This window comes from Ovis canadensis, chromosome 3 (assembly GCF_042477335.2).
Source record: "Ovis canadensis isolate MfBH-ARS-UI-01 breed Bighorn chromosome 3, ARS-UI_OviCan_v2, whole genome shotgun sequence".
Lineage (NCBI taxonomy): Eukaryota > Metazoa > Chordata > Mammalia > Artiodactyla > Bovidae > Ovis > Ovis canadensis.
The window spans coordinates 136,291,841-136,305,654 of record NC_091247.1 but is presented as its reverse complement, the minus strand read 5'-3'; the positions used below and the strand labels follow the sequence as shown (position 1 = coordinate 136,305,654).

The following is a 13,814-nucleotide window of genomic DNA, read 5'->3' as shown; positions in this document are numbered from 1 at the left end:
TTATGGCAGAAAGTGAAGAGGAGCTAAAAAGCCTCTTGATGAAAGTGAAAGAGGAGAGTGAAAAAGTTGGCTTAAAGCTCAACATTCAGAAAATGAAGATCATGGCATCTGGTCCCATCACTTCATGGGAAATAGTGGAAACAGTGTCAGACTTTATTTTGGGGGGCTCCAAAATCACTGCAGATGGTGACTGAAGCCATGAAATTAAAAGACGCTTACTCCTTGGAAGAAAAGTTATGACCAACCTAGATAGCATATTCAAAAGCAGAGACATTACTTTGCCAACAAAGGTTTGTCTAGTCAAGGCTGTGGTTTATCCAGTGGTCATGTATGGATGTGAGAGTTAGACTATAAAGAAAGCTGAGTGCTGAAGAATTGATGCTTTTGAACTGTGGTGTTGGAGAAGACTCTTGAGAGTCCCTTGGACTGCAAGGAGATCCAACTAGTCCATTCTAAAGGAGATCAGTCCTGGGTGTTCTTTGGAAGGAATGATGCTAGAGCTGAAACTCCAGAACTTTGGCCACCTCATGCAAAGAGTTGACTCATTGGAAAAGACTGATGCTGCAAGGGACTGGGGGCAGGAGGAGAAGGGGATGACAGAGGATGAGATGGCTGGATGGCATCACCAACTTGATGGACAGGAGTTTGGGTGAACTCCGGGAGTGGGTGATGGACAGGGAGGCCTGGCATGCTGCGATTCATGGGGTTGAAAAGAGTCAGACACGACTGAGCGACTGAACTGAATGCTTTCATAACTGGGTCTTATTTCTTAACTGATTTACCAGGTGTATCCAAAATCTTGACAAGAGCCAAGATATATCTGAAGCCGCACTTTAACTCTGGACCTGAGAGAGGACCCACAGTGTTTTCTCCTCTATTATCTTCATGGTTACGTAGAAAGAAACCTTTATTAACTCAGTAACTTGGGCTTCCCTGGTGGCTCAGAGGTTAAAGCATCTGCCTGGAAGGCGAGAGACCCAGGTTCCATCCCTGGGTCAGGAAGATCCCCTGGAGAAGGAAATGGCAACCCACTCCAGTATTCTTGCCTGGAGAATCCCATGGAAGGGGGAGCCTGGTAGGCTACAGTCCATGGGGTCACAAAGAGTTGGACACGACTAAGCGACTTCACTCACTCACTCAACTTAAAAGTGCCAAGTTAATAACACCATAAACATTTAAGGGAAAAATGCACAGGTTTGAGAGCGTTTCATAAAGCTAGACTTACAGAATCAGAATGTCACTGGTCCTGTCAAAGGAGCACAGGCAGGGCAAGACTGGCTCTCTTCCTTTAGAGCAGTTGTTTCTGGCTTTGTGTGCACCTATCTCAGGAGCAGTGTATTTTATGGTTTCTTCCATGTCATATTGTCCAGCCACCTTGTGCATTTAAATATTTAATCCAAGATTTGAGTTGGTTCATTTAGTCCATCAGCAAATACTTACTGAATCTTTATTAGTGTTTAAAGCACAACTCTAGGCCCTTGAGAATGTTGTCTTCCCAAGAAGCAGTTTTAATTAGGTTGAAAAGGCATGCTATTAATGCTAAACTATAAAGAGTATGTGCCAAACAAATTATATTTGAGGTAAGTGTTTGAAGGATTTTTAAAAGGGAGGGTTGAGAGCTTATCCTGTCAAAGCTAATTAATGTAAAGTCTTTCTCATGAGGTTAGTCCTTTGGTCACCAGAGATGCACTGTGTTTTTAAGGTTTTGGCTGAGAATGTATCATTCCTTTTGTTTTTTTTGTTTTTTTTTTTTTTTTGCATTTATTTATTTATTTATTTATTAAATTTTAAAATCTTTAATTCTTACATGCATTCCCAAACATGAACCCCCCTCCCACCTCCCTCCCCATAACATCTTTCTGGGTCATCCCCATGCACCAGCCCCAAGCATGCTGCATCCTGCGTCAGACATAGACTGGCGATTCAATTCACATGATAGTATACATGTTAGAATGTCATTCTCCCAAATCATTCCACCCTCTCCCTCTCCCTCTGAGTCCAAAAGTCCGTTATACACATCTGTGTCTCTTTCCCTGTCTTGCATACAGGGTCGTCATTGCCATCTTCCTAAATTCCATATATATGTGTTAGTATACTGTATTGGTGTTTTTCTTTCTGGCTTACTTCACTCTGTATAATCGGCCAGAAAGAAAAACACCAATACTGTATCATTCCTTTTGAAGAGGACACAAATTGTGTAAGTGTTCTTTCATCTCAGGGATGAAAACTCAATATATTTTACAGAACATGGTATGTTGTCTTGTACTAGATAGTTTTCTTTTAAATTCTGGATTTAAAATCAGTATAGTTGCGGCATAATGAAGTGGGTCACAGGAATATTTAGGTATGAGAAGACCTTTGTCCCATCTTAATTTGACTGCTTGGTAGCCATGTGATTTGGGCCTGACTTAGCTAAGCCTCAGTCTGTTTTTCTGTATTATTTGGAATTAGAAAGATGACTTGTTACTTCCATAGAACTATTGTGAGAAATTACTAAACTGACCAACCTTAATTAAAGGTTGTCTGTTATACTCTAGACATCATGGTAGGCTTTAAAGATACATTTAGAAGCTGTATAACCTAGTGGAATGAAAATGAAGAAGCAGTATGTCTGAAAGCATGTTGTAAATTGTGAAACACTGCCTAGCTGTAAGATGGCTCCTCCTGAACTGGGCTACTTTCTCTTGCCTTACTAACCCATTGTGCTCTTCTCCACCAAAGCCTTTTGTTCAGGCTGTTCCCTGTGTTTGTCAGAACCATACCCATCAGAGTTACATCTCCATGTAGTAATCTCTCATCCTTCTAGATAGAATTGATTTCTCATCTTCTCTGTGCCCATAGTTCATAGATTTTTTTCATAGCAGAAGTAGAAATTTGTTACATTTTACTTATATATGAACACAACTTGGTTGCTTGAAGTCAAAATCTTTGCCTTTGAATCTACCACTTTGCATAAAGACAATGCCATGTGTCAATATGAGCACGCAATAAGATGATTGTTAAACTCAGTGAAATATATGTACTATGGATTTTTAATAATATCTTTTGTTGGGTTGTGACTTTTAGGTTAAAACTTCAACAACAAATTGTGGATATTGAAAATGCAGAAAAAGAGAAAAAAGAAAATTCTGACCTGAAACAGGTATTATTTTAGCAAACAAATTGCTTTTATTTTTTTAAGTGCTTCTTTAAATCTGTGTTTTGAATCTGTGGGCATTTTATATATAAGAATTCTGAAAATATTTGAATTGATAATGAATTGATGAGGTTGATATGTAAAGATGAAGTGTTTAAACCTCTTTAAGCTCTAGCTTATTAAGTTTCTTTTGCTAATTGCTGTTTTTCTTAGAATATTTCTATGCTGTGGCCCGTGATCAGTCTTTATCACTCTTTACCTACTTATGGCTGTGCCGAGTCGTCATTGCTGCACACAGTCTTTCTAGCTGCACACAGTCTTTCTAGCTGCAGTGAGCAGGGCCTGCTCTCTGGCTGTGGTGTGCAGGCTCCTCATTATTGTGGCTTCTTTTGTTGTGGAGCATGGGCCCTAGGGCGCTTGGGCTTCAGTAGTTGTGGTGTGCGGGCTCAGCGCTTGAGGCGCGTGGGCTTAGTTGCCCCATGGCGTGTGGAATCTTCTGGGACCAGGGATTGAACCCTTGTGCCCTGCATTGACAGTCATGTTATTAACCACAGGACCATCAGAGAACTCCCAAGATCAGTTTTTTAAAATTATATTTTAAAGGACAATATTTTGATATTATGAATTTAAAAAATGAATTAGAAAGATCATCCCTGTTGTGAGTTACTTGGGTGATTGACTTGTAGCTTTGCATTTCTTATTCCATGAGCTGTGTTTTTATTACATCCTTGTGAAATCTAAAGAGTTGTATTTATGGAAGAAAATTCATATTTTAATTAAAGTTGTTTGGGTTCAGGAAAGATTTATATGGGCAAAACATATTATGAGGAGTGAAAATTCCATTTTTAGGATTTATGCTTTGCATATATAGTTATGATTTCTGAGTCTGAAGTAGAAGGGCATAATGTTTAATACTCAGAAGTTATCTAGTTTCATTGGCATTGAGCTTTCTGTCATCCTGAAGATATGGAAAAGTATTAAGCTCTTTGAAGGTTACTTGTTCAGCCATCTGTAATACAGATTTAATATTTACAACTGCAGTTAAAAATACTGAATAGTTCTTCTGGAGAAATTCATTCTAAAATAAAAATCTGAAACATAACCTTTTTACTTTATTTTTCTGACGATTGCTTTTTGTACCTGTATAATTCTGTAGGTGGCTTTGCTACCATCAGAAAGTAATGGAATTATTTCTTCTTTATTGCATAAAGAATCTGGTTTCTTTTGACTCTTGAGTCTTATAATGGATTCTTTTGATCTGAAATCACTTAAACTCTCTGCCTCCTAACTTCTCTCAGAGAATGGCTTTTAGAGGTAGAAGAAAGTGAAAGAAAAATGAGAATTTGTTTTTATTAATTGGTAAAATGGCTTTTGCAAGAAGTAGGTATAAATATGTCCCAAATGTGTTATTTGGATAGAACTTAAGAGCAGTGATGTGAATCTCCTAGCCTGTTAATTTGTAACTAGATAATCAACTACTTTTCATGAGAAGTACTCCCAGATAAAGGTAAACTGGAATAGAGAAGCCTGAGTGACATTTCACAGTTTGATAAATGGTTCTAGAGGCAAAGGAATCCCTACCATTCATTAGGTTTCTCAAATTATCTTCTGCCCAACACCTGATGTATAGAATGCTTGAAAACTACTCAGAAACAATGTGAGAATGAGCGTTCCTGTATTTATGTTTTTTGACTGTTCAGAAAGCAGAACCCCCTGACGGAGCACTAATCAAAAGGCTTGTGGGAGTATGAGACGATTTTCTTAGCAGCTTTCCCAGCTCACCTTTTAAAATCTGTTCTTTCCTTGGAGGCTAGGAGACTCATATTTGGATTCTCTTTGCTCACATTGCCGCTGTCTTTCTAAGGACCCTTCTCCCTGTTTCTAGTACCTCTTCTGGCCTGCTTATTTGGGCAAGAGGAGAGAGGACTCAGTTGCAGATTGAGGAATAAAGTTCTTTATAGTCTCTGGTTATATTAAGAAATGATCCTAATGCTGCTGCTTTTGATTATTTTGTTCCAGGGTATCCCCAAGGGCACGTCAGTTGGGTGGGACATTTGTGAGGGAAGATGCTTAGTGTCTTCTATGTCTCTCATATTCTGTTGCGTGTGCTTATGTTTCTCTTCTCCTCTTTTAAGCAAATCAGTGGTTTGCAGATCCAAGTGACCTCACTGGCACAGTCAGAAAATGAGTTGCTGAATTCAAACCAAATACTGAAGGAAATGGTGGAGAGGTTAAGACAGGAATGCCGAAATTTAAGAAGCCAAGCTGAAAGAGCACAACTAGAAGTTGAAAAGTAGAGTTTGCTTTTTTTATGTACAAATTGTTTCTTCTTTATGCTGTATTCTTTTAATGACGATTCCAGTGTCGAATGTATTTTGATAATTAGTTAAAATACCCCATTGACATGTACAGTGGTTTTAGGTAATGTATTTTCTGTTTCTAGAGATGAGCTTTTAGAACTCTGAGATAGGTTTTTCAAAAAAAGAAGACCTCTTAAAACTCTGCCTGACCACAGTATTCTGAAAACCTTCAGAGAAACACTTCTTTATTCACTGAGTAAATCAATATATTTCTTAGTACTTCAAGTATATAAATTCTTCAGAATGCCAGAAATCAGAAACAAAATTTTTGATGTGTACAATTTACTTCCTAGAATTAGAATCTTTTGGATTTTCTCTTTGAAAAGCTCATTTATTTGTTAATATTTTTTGATCTTGGAATCTCTTAGTAATAGACAGTCTAGTAAACTGTAGGGAGATGATTGTGGTGATCAAGATTTCCCTGGAAAATTCTGTTTATATATGATAGAAAACTACTATTTTGTATTTGCTTTGTTATTATAACATGTCATTATAAGGTTTTGAATCTATAAAACATTATTCTTTTCACATTTTTTCTTCTGAAGGCTGCTTGCCACATAAAATTTTTTTTCTTATTTTCAGTTTTTCATTTTTTAAGGCTTGTCCATGGCTTCGTATGTGTGGTTGAATTTCAAGAAAAGTAAGGAAGATAATTGCCCATAATGTGTCATGACATATCACAGAGTCCAAATTATTTTGCTTACATTTTGAGAAAAGAAAAATAGAAATTTGTATCTTGGAATCCTTTAAGTGTTTGTGGAATCCTTTAAATCTTTAAGTGTTTGATTTCAAATGTGCTTAAGAATTCTAATAACAGGATAGCTAGCAAATTTAACCAACTTATCATTGGTTTCTAAATGTTATTCATAGGATTGTTGTTTAGTTGCTAAGTTGTGTCCAACTTTTTGCAACCCCATGAATTATAGCCTGCCAGGTTCCTCTTTCCACAGGATTTCCCAGGCAAGCTACTGGAGTGGGTTGCCATTTCCTTCTCCAGGGGATCTTCCCAACCCAGCAGTCAAACTGTCTTCTCCTGCATTGGCAGGCGGATTCTCTACTACTGAGCCACCAGGGAAGCCCATTTATAGGATTACGTAGCAGAAAATAGCTGGACTAAGGGTCCATTGATGTGATTTTGGTCCCAGCGAAGACACTTAAAATCTGTATGACCTTAGTCATGCAGTCTTGACTCCTCAGGGTTTGTATATCTCATTTGTACTGCCTATAGTGAGGATACAAAAAAATCATAAAGCATACAGAAAAGCTTTAAAGATGTAAGTTGTTATGATGTTACTATAAAATAGCACATATATGAAATTTACTCTAGCTAGAAAACATCACATTAAGACTTGATAACAAGGCTGATAGCCATCTTTACTGGGCTCAGTTTTTAATAGCTTGGTGGTATCAAAGTGAAGAAGAACTAAAGGCCCTCTTGATGAAAGTGAAAAAGGAGAGTGAAAAAGTTGGCTTAAAACTCAACATTCAGAAAACTAAGATAAATGGCATCCAGTCCCATCACTTCATGACAAATAGATGGGGAAACAGTGGAAACAGTGGCTGACTTCATTTTTCTGGGCTTCAGAATCACTGCAGATGGTGATTGCAGCCATGAAATTAAAAGACGCTTACTCCTTGGAAGGAAAGTTATGACCAACCTAGACAGCATATTAAAAAGCAGAGACATTACTTTGCCAACAGAGGTCCATCTAGTCAAGGCTATGGTTTTTCCAGTGGTCATGTATGGATGTGAGAGTTGGACTATAAAGAAAGCTGAGCACCAAAGAATTGATGCTTTTCAAGTGTGGTGTTGGAGAAGACTCTAGAGAGTCCCTTGGACTGCAAGGAGATCCAACCAGTCCATCCTAAAGATCAGTCCTAGGTGTTCATTGGAAGGACTGATATTGAAGCTGAAGCTCCAGTACTTTGGCCACCTGATGAGAACTGCTGACTCATTTGAAAAGACCCTGATGCTGGGAAAGATTGAGTGCAGGAGGAGAAGGGGATGACAGAGGATGAGATGGTTGGATGGCATCACCGACTCAATGGACATGGGTTTGGGTGGACTCTGGGAGTTGGTGATGGACAGGGACGCCTGTCGTGCTGCAGTTCATGGGGTCACAAAGAGTCAGACACGACTGAGCAACTGAACTGAATGCATATGTATGGAATCTAGAAAAATGGTATTGAAGAACTTATTTACAGACATAGAGAACAGACTTATGGACATGGAGAGAGGGTAGGAGAGGGTCAGATGTATGGAAAGAGTAACATGGAAACTTACATTACCATATGTAAAATAGCCAACAGGAATTTTCTGTATGGCTCTGGAAACTCAAACAGGCTCTGTATCAACCTAGAGAGGTGGGATGGGGAGGGAGATAGGAGGGAGGTTCAAAACGGAGGGGATATATGTATACCTATGGCTGAGTCATGTTTAGGTTTGACAGAAAACAACAAAATTCTATAAAGCAGTTATCCCTCATTTAAAAAATAAAAAGATTTTTATGAAGTCTAAATGATGTAGTACATGCACTCTTTTAATAAGCACAGTGGCTGGCTCGTAGGAAACAGTCACTAATGGTACTGTTAGGAAATATGTGGTCATGCAAGAATGCCTGTGTTGGATAAGGGAGGAGGTGGTGAAGAAGGAGGTAGTGAGTTTGATTATACTTGTGGTAATATCTATTTAATTCTAAGGGTTAATAGGTTTTACGTACATTCTCTGACAGGGCATTGGAAGAGAAGCAAATACAATGGTTGGAAGAAAAGCATAAGCTTCATGAACGTATCACTGACAGAGAAGAAAAGTATAATCAAGCTAAAGAGAAATTGCAGCGAGCTGCAATTGCCCAAAAAAAGGCAAGTGGTTCTTATTAAATTATTTCTGTAGAGTAAAAACATAACTATTTTTAGTAGAATATAATACATAATTAAAGCAGACTTTAGTGGTATGTTACGTTTGATATTTAAACATGACATTTTGCTGTCAACTTTGCAAAGATAAATTGGGAACATGCAAACTACTCAACAGGTTTATTTCGAAATATGTGTACAAGTCAGTTTTTCAGAACCCACATACGTTTTTCCACAGAGATGGTAGTTTTCATTGATAGTTTCTAGACCAGCCCATACAAGGCTCATTTAACTCATTCTTCACTTACAGTTTGATTAGGTCTGTTTCAGCTATGCTTAACCAGTTCTTTCAACATTGTTTTTGTGGTTCCAATACTTTTTTGTTTCCAAATCAGGAATATAGGAGCAAGTATCTCCTTGCCCCAGCAGAAGGAACTAGGACTCCCCTGGCTTCTGAAACACCTGTGATAGTTCTCACACTCGTGATCTTTTTAAAACTTCATCTTTGCAGGCATATTTTCTCCAGAACCTAAAAATTTAGTCCAGGGCATCATGGAAGTAATGTAACCAGGTGATTCATCTAAGTCAGTGGTTTTTACAACAGCAGACCCAAGGAATGCAGCATAGCCCCATTAGTAACCATGGCTCACTATGGCAGCAATTCAGCAGTTATTTTTAGCAAGATTGGCACATGTATGTTGGGTGAAGGGGAACATAGTTAAAAAAAAAAAAAGAAAGTCCCATAAATGAGTTGTTATGTCTTCATTTCATAAGTTCCCTTAGTACTGGCATTGGTGTGAGAAAGTAAGAAGGTCTGAGAGGAAGGTACTTCAGGACAGATACAGAGTATCTTAATGTCTCTGTGTTTATCGGTAAGTGTAGTTGTTCATATTTGCTTAAGAGAACTGTATATTGTTTATATATTCTGAATTTGGAAATAAAGGACACAGTTCCTAGTGACTTGTTTATGTCATTAGACATAACTGCCAAATTTGTCCTGATAGTTGGAGTGACAACATGAGAAGCCTAAACATTGTTACTTCCCCACTTTCTTGGTTTATGAATACTGCATTTCTTTTTTTTGTATGCTAAAAGTAGTATAACGGTGAGATTATAAAGCAGTACTTAATTATATAGGAATACCAGTGTTTTGTACTCAAATATACTTATGTTGCTTCATTGTTTTTTCCTGAGTCTATCACTTCTCTTTCTCTTTCCTTCTGCCCATATAAGTACTGAGCAGTGTATGGGTATTGATGGGGTTTTAGTGAAGCTATTTCACGGCTTGGGATGATCTCAGAAATCCTACTTATGCCTCCGTGTATTGTTTGAAGCCTAAAAGCATCTGAAGCCAGCTTTTAGCTGGAAATCATTAGAAATTACAAGGGCTGATTTTATCTTTCACAGAAAAACTTTTATGTTGAGGCTTTAGAGGTAAGTATCTTAGAGATCAGATTCTAATTATTGAGGTTAGGTTGGGTTGACTTCCTTTGGCGCAAAAGTGACATCCAGTGGTGAGAGAGATTATCAGGTAATCATAGGTAAGAGATACCAAGGGAACATTTCATGCAAAGATGGGCTTGATAAAGGACAGAAATGGTATGGACCTAACAGAAGCAGAAGATATTAAGAAGAGGTGGCAAGAATACATGGAAGAACTGCACAAAAAAGATCTTCACAACCCAGATAATCATGATGGTGTGATCACTCACCTAGAGCCAGACATCCTGGAATGTGAAGTCAAGTGGGCCTTAGAAAGCATCACTACGAACAAAGCTAGTGGAGGTGATGGAATTCCAGTTGAGCTATTTCAAATCCTGAAAGATGATGCTGTGAAAGTGCTGCACTCAATATGCCAACAAATTTGGAAAATTCAGCAGTGGCCACAGGACTGGAAAAGGTCAGTTTTCACTCCAATCCCAAAGAAAGGCAACGCCAAAGAATGCTCAAACTACCGCACAATTGCACTCATCTCACACGCTAGTAAAGTAATGCTCAAAATTCTCCAAGCCAGACTTCAGCAATACGTGAACTTCCTGATGTTCAAGCTTTTTTTAGAAAAGGCAGAAGAACCAGAGATCAAATTGCCAACATCCGCTGGATCATGGAAAAAGCTACAGAGTTCCAGAAAAACATCTATTTCTGTTTTATTGACTATGCCAAAGCCTTTGACTGTGTGGATCACAATAAACTGTGGAAAGTTCTGAGAGAGATGGGAATACCAGACCACCTAACCTGCCTCTTGAGAAATCTATATGCAGGTCAGGAAGCAACAGTTAGAACTGGACATGGAACAACAGACTGGTTCCAAATAGGAAAAGGTGTATGTCAAGGCTGTATATTGTCACCTTGCTTATTTAACTTATATGCAGAGTACATCATAAGAAATGCTTTACTGGAAGAAACACAAGCTGGAATGAAGATTGCCAGGAGAAATATCAATAACCTCAGATATGCAGATGACACCACCCTTATGGCAGAAAGGGAAGAGAAATTCAAAAGCCTCTTGATGAAAGTGAAAGAGGAGAGTGAAAAAGTTGGCTTAAAGCTCAACATTCAGAAAACGAAGATCATGGCATCCGGTCCCATCACTTCATGGGAAATAGATGGGGAAACAGTGGAAACAGTGTCATGCTTTATTTTGGGGGGCTCCAAAATCACTGCAGATGGTGACTGAAGCCATGAAATTAAAAGATGCTTACTCCTTGGAAGAAAAGTTATGACCAACCTAGATAGCATATTCAAAAGCAGGGACATTACTTTGCTGACTAAGGTCTGTCTAGTCAAGGCTATGGGTTTTCCTGTGGTCATGTATGGATGTGAGAGTTGGACTGTGAAGAAGGCAGAGTGCTGAAGAATTGATGCGTTTGAACTGTGGTGTTGAAGAAGACTCTTGAGAGTCCCTTGGACTGCAAGGAGATCATCCAGTCCATTTTAAAGGAGATCAACCCTGGGATTTCTTTGGAGGGAATGATGCTGAAGCTGAAACTCCAGTACTTTGGCCACCTCATGCGAAGAGTTGACTCATTGGAAAAGACTCTGATGCTGGGAGGGATTGGGAGCAGGAGGAGAAGGGGACGACAGAGGATGAGATGGCTGGATGGCATCACGGACTCGATGGACGCAAGTCTGAGTGAACTCCGGGAGTTGGTGATGGACAGGGAGGCCTGGCGTGCTGCGACTCATGGGGTCTCAAAGAGTCGGACACGACTGAGCGACTGAACTGAACTGAACTGAACTGAACCTGAAAGAGGGGAGAAGGTGGTATTTTAAGAAACTTGCAAAATAACCTTTGATCAGTATTGACCTAGGATGAATGTTTTTCCTACTGAAATTACTGCCAAATGATGCGTATGAATATAGTAAATACCTATTTTACTTTAAAAAATGTAATCTGTGGATTATGATTTTAAGTTGTAAAAAGTTGTTAATTCAGTAAATAATTATGACCCAGAGCTGTCCCATCATGTGGAACACTACCCTGTAGGCTTACGACTGTACCTCAGTTAAAGTGAAAAAACAGACAATATATGTGACATGGCAATAGTCAAAAGTAGGCAAGTGTGTGTAATTTTAGGGCTGGAAGGTCTTAGTATTCAGATAGAGTTTTGCAGATTAGGAAGCTGAAGTGGCAGGTAGCCAAGATCACTTCACCAGTTAGGAGCACCATGACTGAAACCTACATCTTTCTATTCTTAGTTCTGTGTTTCTTCTGCGTTGTTACTCTTTTCGTTTCCCCCTTTCTTTGATTCCAGATACTTTACTGCTCTTCTCTGCATTGTAGCCATAATGCACATGAGTCTTATTTCTTGTGGCAAAACAGTCACTATAAAATTAATTTCTTTAACTCAGACCCTTTTCCCATTCAAATTGATGTTTCTGTATGAAAATTTTGGCTTATAAGATAGCATAAAGAGGATTCGTAAAATTGCAGCAGACTTTTAAAATTTCTTTAGATGACAAAAGTCACAACTTTCTTACGCGGTAAGATTTAAAACAGGTCAAATATGTATTAACTCCAGAGCAGAAATCATAATCCTTTAGAGTTACTTTCCTGTGAGAGGTTCTTATAACTGGGGAGTAGCAGCTTGATCTTTTTCCTACAGGCTAGGTGAGATGGCTCACTGCCATCTGACTGTGTTCTTTTACAACTCCAACCTCTTTAACCACAAAGCTTATGTCCTTTCTGGTAAGTGACATTACATGAAGATGTAATGACAAAGTGTAATGATATTTTGTTGATTGTTTGGAAAAGCTTGACCAAGTGTCTTGAGTTGAAATGCCCTTCTGTAACTGATGACTTCTCTGTATGTTTTCCTCACATATTCTTTAAGTGTGAGTATGAAGAGCAATCTCTTGGTAGGAGGACAATGATTTGTGCTTTTCTTTTTGAGGCACTTGAAATAACTTGTGATTTTTATTCTAAGGTATATGTTTTTGAAATAACTCTTGGTTAGAGGTTATGAATGGTTTAGAAAAAGAAATGAACCGTAGTCTTAAAGTTGTAAAATATCTATTGAATATGTTTTGTGGCCTGGCATTATGTTATACACTGAGCAGAACATAGAAGCTATGATTGATTCCTGTCCTTTTTGACCATATAATCTAATTGGAGAAATAAAATAACATCCAATACCTAAAGAATCTATTAGTCACTTCCATGTGATCTGTATGGACACTAAAATTTGAGAACCACTCTCTTAGAGAGAAGAAAGCTTGAAGACAGACTAGTTAGAAAGCTATTACAGTAATCTTAAAATGACGTAAGAGGTCTGGAATTTGGGCTTGCAGTATAGAGTGAAGGTGAAGGATGACTCCTGAAAGTATTCCAAAAGAAAAAAAAATTACAGACTATTACAATGCTAAATAAGAAAAAGGAAAATAGGAAGTATTTTAGCTATGAGGGGATATAAGAAGAGTTGTCATAATGAAATAAAGAGCATGTGTCAGTTGAGTACAAAGAGAAGATGTATTTGACTAAACACATGTCCAATATAAACTGATAACAGTGCATCCATGTAGACAAGTCCTGGACTCTCAAGTGAAGATATTGTGTAGGTAACCAGAAATAATGGAACATAAAGCATGAAGGTCAGTAGTTCAGATTAGAGATTTATAATTAGACCCTTCAAATTTGGGGAATGGCTGAAAAATAAAGGACTATGAACTAAGTTGACTGAGCAAGTAGCTGATTTAGTAGAAGAATGGTCAGATGGTCATAGAGGTAGAAGCTCTAGTATGTTGTTATATAAGCCACAGGAAAGAAAGATATCAAAGATAAATGCTCATGATTGTTGAAAAGAGTTCACTGAATTTGGCTAGAATGTGGTGAAAGGAAAATTTTAGCTTTGAGTCTTGCATCAGTATCTTTTGATTTGTCTTTTACTCTTTTGTGTTGTAATGTTTATAATACTAAGGCATCCATTTGATTATCCTGTGATTGTATCAGACTAAAATCAAAA

General features: G+C 38.1%; 1 protein-coding gene across 3 annotated transcripts in view; it reads left to right on the top strand.

Annotated features, from left to right (window-relative positions):
* Positions 1 to 13,814, top strand: part of CEP83 (centrosomal protein 83) — a 147,979-nt gene that overhangs the window by 114,546 nt on the left and 19,619 nt on the right. For all 3 annotated transcript variants that reach the window (XM_069584200.1, XM_069584198.1, XM_069584199.1), the window contains 3 exons: positions 3,067 to 3,142; positions 5,272 to 5,429; positions 8,229 to 8,358. In XM_069584200.1, the coding sequence (XP_069440301.1) occupies positions 3,067 to 3,142; positions 5,272 to 5,429; positions 8,229 to 8,358 (364 nt within the window). The remainder of the gene's footprint in view (positions 1 to 3,066; positions 3,143 to 5,271; positions 5,430 to 8,228; positions 8,359 to 13,814) is intronic.